At 40.1% G+C, this 6122-nt stretch overlaps 1 protein-coding gene across 1 annotated transcript; it reads right to left on the reverse strand.

Annotated features, from left to right (window-relative positions):
• Positions 1 to 705: 705 nt before the first annotated feature.
• Positions 706 to 5279, reverse strand: ZNF883 (zinc finger protein 883). Its single transcript, XM_074395186.1, is given in 5 exon segments — positions 706 to 3836; positions 3838 to 3878; positions 3881 to 3968; positions 3970 to 4002; positions 4004 to 5279. Coding segments are annotated over 5 exon segments (1053 nt in total). The 5' UTR covers positions 4538 to 5279; the 3' UTR covers positions 706 to 3479.
• Between the last annotated feature and the right edge of the window lie 843 nt (positions 5280 to 6122).

Raw genomic sequence — 6122 nt, forward strand, 5'->3', positions numbered from 1 at the left:
GTGAATTTTCTTGTCAAAAGGTAAGCACATTTTACTTGTATCCAAACAGATCATATGTATCCAAACAGATTAAGTATCACCTCCCTGAAGAGCCTTCCATGACCCTGCCATCCAAGTTTGCATATCTGTTCTTTACTTTGAGGCACTCTATTTTCTTCCTAGAATGGATAATAATGTGTAAGATTTTGTGTTTATTTACTTTTATATTGTCTATCTTTTTGGTGGAGGCATGGCCTTGTCTTAGTCCCCATTATACTCATGACATAGTAGGCACTAAATGAAGATCTGGGCCAGGTGTGGTGGCTCACACCTGTAATCTCAGCGCTTTTGAAGGTTGGTTAGGAAAGACTACCCAAGTTTGAGGCTAGTTGGAGACCAGCTTGGGTGACATCGTGAGACCCTACCTCTATGAAAAATTTAAAAATTAGCCCTGTGTTGTGGTATGCACCTATAGTCTCAGCTACTCAGGAACTGAAGTGGGAGGACCACTTGAGCCCAGAAGTTGGAAGCTTCAATGAGCTCCCTCCACTCCATGATGGTGCCACTGCACTCAAGCCTGGGTAACAAAGTGAGAACCTATCTCAAAAAAAAAAGAGATGTTGAATAGATAATTTCTGGTATAGTTAGTATATTTGTCCACACACAGGAAAAAAAAAAAAAAGGCCGGGCACAGTGGCTCATGCCTGTAATCCCAGCACTGTGGGAGGCCAAGGCAGGAGGATCACCTGAGGTCAGGAGTTCGAGATCAGCCTGGCCAATATGCTGAAACCTCATCTCTACTAAAAATATAAAAATTAGTCAAGCATAATGGTGCATGTCTGTAATCCCAGCTACTTGGGAGGCTGAGACAGGAGAATGGCTTGAACCCAGGATGGGGAGGTTCCAGTGAGCCAAGATTGCACCACTTGGCTGTGCCACTGCACTCCAGCCTGGGCAACAGAGCAAGACTTCCTCTGAAAAAAAGGGGGAAGGAAAACAGGTCACAAGCTACATCAGAATGACATTTTTAACAGGAACCCTGGAAGCTAGAAAATTATAGAGAAATGCCAGCTGGGTACAGTGGCTCATGCCTGTAATCCCAGGACTTTGGGATGCTGAGGTGGGTGGATCACCTGAGGTCAGCCTGGCCAACATGGTGAAAACCCATCTCTACTGAAAATACAAAAAATCCGGGCATGGTGGCGGGTGCCTGTAATCCCAGTTACTTGGGAGGTTGAGGCAGGAGAATCACTTGAACCCAGAAGGCAGAGGTTGTAGTGAGCCAAGATAGGAGATCATGCCATTGCACTCCAGCCTGGGCAACCAGAGTGAAACTCTGTCTCAAAAAAAAAAAAAAAAAAAAAAAAAGAAAAAGAAATTATAGAGAAGTTCCTTCAAATTTCTCTGGAAAAATTATTTCAAACCTAGAGTTCTTTTTTAAATTTATTTTGTTTTTCTGTTATTTATACACTGCCAACATCTGTATTTAACCTAGAGTTCTATAACCAGCCAAGCTATCAATCATGTTTAAGAGTGGAACAGTTTTACATATGAAAAGTTGAAAAATTTACTTCAATGTGTCCTTTCTTGGGAAGTTGCTGGAGGAATAAATTCATGAAATGAGGATAGAAACTAAGAGAAAGAAAGATCTGGGATCCAGGAAATAGGAGATGATACAGAAAAGAGAAGTAAAGGGAGCTCCTAGGATAACTGGAAAGTCCTGGGGCTGGGCATGGTAGCTCATGCCTGGAATCCCAGCAATTTGGGAGGCCAAGGTGGGCACATTATTTAAGGTCAGGAGTTCGAGATCAGCCTGACCAACACGGTGAAACCCTGTCTCTACTAAAAATAACAACAACAAAAAAATTAGCCAGGTGTGATGGTACACACCTGTAGTCCCAGCTACTTGGGAGGCAGGAGAATCACTTGAACTGGGGAGGCAGAGGTTGCAGTGAGCTGAGATCGCATCACTGCACTCCAGCCTAGGTAACAGGGTGACAGAGGGAGACTCTGCCAAAAAAACAAAAAGTCCCAAGATGAAATTGGGCACAAGCACAAGTAGCTGACTGAAGAAGGTGAACAGCTTCCTCTCCAGTTGAATGTGTCGCCATGTTGAAAAGAAGGAAATGGAGGGAAAAAGAGGAGGGAAAGAAATTACAAGTAAATAAAGAAATGAATGAGGATGTAGCTTTATATGTTAGTTCTACTGCCTTTGTGTTTTATACATCACCAATATCTGATTTTATCTTTATTATTTTGTTTCGTTATACATGAATGTTTTTACTAGTTTTTTGAGTTGAGAATTTAATTCATTTTTAAAATTTTCTCCTATTTTAATGGAAATTCTATGGAGTCTGAATTCTGATTCCCTTCATGCCCCTGCCAGACTAGCAAGAGGTCTTGCTGGCCCCAGGTTCTAGGCATGCAGAAATGAGAGGCAAAAACTGCCAGGCAAATCAGCAGTTGCAGTGAAAGGCAGGGCTCTGGGAAGCTGGAGTTGAAGGTTAGTGGCAGCTAGGTGGAGACAGAACACTTGTGAGGCCATAGTTGGCTTTTGATATGGCTTGAAGCCTGGTCTAATAGTTTTACCAAACTAAGATGGTGAGGTCAGCGTCCCACTCACTCTTTTCTGTCTCTCTCTCTGCACCCCACTCTCACCAAGCCCAAGCAGCAGGCTGAAGAAGCCAGTCAAGAAACCTCTGCAGGTGCCACAGAGGAAATGAGACCATGAAAAGAAAGTGAAGGGCCACCATGCCCAACCAAGGGAGAGGAAAGGATAAAGTAGACCGTACCAGGGCAAGAGAGCAGATAGCACTGCAGAGGGCACAAGGCCCTGGACTCAGCTTTTGGAGAGTGACAGGGTGTATGTGTGTGTTCATGCCCATGTGTCTGTGCACTCCTCTCTCTTATTTTATTTTAGATGGAGTCTCTCTGTCTCTCCCAGGATGGAGTGCAGTGGCATGATCTCAGTTCACTGCAATCTCTGCCTCCTGGGTTCAAGCAATTCTCCTGCCTCAGCCTTCAGAGTAGCTGGGACTACAATTGCGTGCCACCACACCCAGCTAATTTTTTCTATTTTTAGTAGAGATGGGGTTTCACTGTGTTAGCCAGGATGGTCTTGATCTGACCTCATGATCCACCTGCCTTGGTTTCTCAAAGTGTTGGGATTATAGCATGAGCCACCATGCCGGGCCTCCTCCCTCTTACTAGGAGTATGAGTTGCCTCAGAGGCTAAGCACGGAGCTGTGGGATCATGGGAACTAAAACTTCTGTGTACTTCAAAAGGCTTTTTATTATAAGCAAACATATGCATTTTAATAAATTATCTCTGAAAATAACTTTCTAAATATGTCTTTGAAAAACAAACCTCTGTTTTGAATGAACACTTCCATTATCACTTTCTCTTTCAATAACACCTTTTGTAGATTATAAGAATAGTCTTTCTTCTCAGTACAAATAGTATAATATTAAGTAAATGAGTTTTTTCTTGAAATTATTCCTCACATAACAATCCTAGAGTTTCTTGTATGTATTTGCTTATGTTTAGTAAGAGCTGAGGTTAAGCTGAAGGATTTCCCACATTCATTACACTGGTAGGGGTTCTCTCCTGTATGCATCCTCTGATGTCGAATTAGTGAGGTTCTATAGCAAAACAGTTTCTGACATTTATTACATTGATAGGGTTTCATACCAGAATGAATATTTAGATGCTCATTAAGGAGTGTACTTTGACTGAGGGTTTTTCCATATTCTTTACAACCATAAGGCTTCTCTCCGTTATGAGTTCTCTGGTGTTCAGCCAGGTGTGCACTCTGATTGAAGGGCTTTCCACATGCATTACACTCATAGGGTTTTTCCTCCAGTATGAATTCTTTGATGTTGAATGAAGGCTGGGGTAGGCTCAATGCTTTCCCACATTCATTGCATTGATATGGTTTCTCTCCTGTGTGGGTTCTCTGATGTGGGATTAGTGATGTACTGTGACAAAAAAACTTTCCAACATTCTTTACACTGGTAGAATTTTTTCCCCAGAATGAATTCCCTGATGTTCAATTAGGTGGATGCTGTGGCTGAAGGTTTTTCCACATTCAATACATTCATGTGGTTTCTTCCCAGTATGAATTCTATGATGTTGAGTAAGGGCAGAGATATGACTGAAGGCCTTCCCACCTTCATTACAAGGATAGGGTTTTTCTCCAGTATGGATTCTCTCATGATTTCTAAGGAATGACCTATGACTAAAGGCTTTTTCACATTCATTACACTCATAAGGTTTCTCCCCAGTATGGACTCTTTGATGCTGAATAAGATTAGTGATCTGACTAAAAGCTTTCCCACATTCATTGCTTTCATAAGGTTTCTCTCCAGTATGTATTCTTTGATATTGGATAAGATTAGTGTTCTGGGTGAAGGATTTATCACCTATTTTATATTCATAAGATTTCTCTCCAACATGTGTTTTCTGATGCTGGATCAGGGATGCAATACAAGTGTAGCCTTTCCCACATTCAGTATAGAGGTATGGTTTCACTCTCATACAAATTTTCTCAGATTCCATCAGTACTGGACTAGGTCTTTACATTTATTTATTTTTAAATTTTTGTGGGTATGTAAAGATGTTGGCTTTACATTTATTTCCAGAATAAGTAAAGTTTGAGATACTAATGCAATCTTTCTTATATCTGATAAATTATTTTTCAATTGTGAGTTGCCTTTTGAAAAAATCAACTACAGCAGAATTATGCTTCAAATTCCTACCACTGATGTCATGGTTACAGTAGTCCTGCCATATCCACAGTTCCACTTTCCATGATTTCAGTTATCCATGGGCAACTGTGGTCAAAAATTATTATATGGAAAATTCTAGAAATAATTTCTAACTTTTAAATGGTGTGATTTTCTGAGTACTGTGATGAAATCTTGTGTGATCTGCTCTATCCTGCCTGGGATGTGAATCATCTCTTTGTCCAGTGTATCCACTCTATATATACCACCCACCCACTGGTCACAATAGCTCGTACTAACAACCTGGTAAGGGTTTGGTACATCAGTGATTTCAGGTATCCTCTGAGTAGCCTCAGAGTGTACACCCCATGAATAAGTGGAGACTACTGTCTGAGGTCTTTTTTTAATAAAAACTCTCAGTTGTTTAAAAAGCTTTGGTCTTTGATTAAATGTTTCCCTTGTTATATTCATGATCTTCCTTTTGAATTGCTTTTTCTTGTAATCTGGTGATACTGGTGTTTCTCAAACTGGTCTTCAAATTCCAGTTCTTCTAATGTGCACGATTAGGAACCATCATTTGAAAAATATTCTAACATCATATGATGGCATTATTTGGTTTTCAGAAATTTTCTGCTTTGGAATGGATGCTCTGACTTTGGATATAGTATCCAGGATTAAGTAGAAGATATTATCTCCTTCCTCTGAAATACAAAGGCAGAAAACAAGATTCACTCAGTTACAGAAAATAGAAATAAAACAGTGCTATGATAAAATGTAAGATTTTTCAATATAGGTACTGATTAATAGGGAAGTTTAAATGTGAAATGAATCCATATATATGTCTGAAAAACAGTTTCTCTACTCACAATGTTTCTGACAAACTGTATAGCAAGAACAATCTCTTTTTCTTTTTTCTATAACTCATACTTAGAACACTTCTGTGTGCAAATGTGTGGGTTTTTTTTCCCATTCTTACCAATTCGCCAACTCTCTGGACAGCGACAGGATGTCCTACAATTTACTTTAATTCCAACACTACCTACCTGGAGTAAGCATTATATCCCTCAAGTTAAAGGGCTTAGGCCCACAAGACTCCCTCCGCTTCAGATGATAATCACATAAATAATAACCATAATAATTGTGTTTGAGTTCCCTGGAGGCAAGTGTTGAGATGGAGTTTGTCTTACTACTTTTTGTGTTGCTGTTAAAGAATGTCTGAGACTAGGTATATAGAAAGAAATGAACTTCATATAAAGAGAGGTTTGTTTAGCTCGTGGTTTTGTGAGTCCTATTCTTTCATTTCAGCTACACTTATGTAACCCATTCTGTTATTGTCCCAAAGGTCACTGAGGTTCTGTCCATTTCTTCTCAGTCATTTTCCCCTCACTTGTTCGGGTAATTTCTACTGATCTATTTCA

The sequence above is a fragment of the Saimiri boliviensis genome, chromosome 2, assembly GCF_048565385.1.
Source record: "Saimiri boliviensis isolate mSaiBol1 chromosome 2, mSaiBol1.pri, whole genome shotgun sequence".
Taxonomy (NCBI): domain Eukaryota; kingdom Metazoa; phylum Chordata; class Mammalia; order Primates; family Cebidae; genus Saimiri; species Saimiri boliviensis.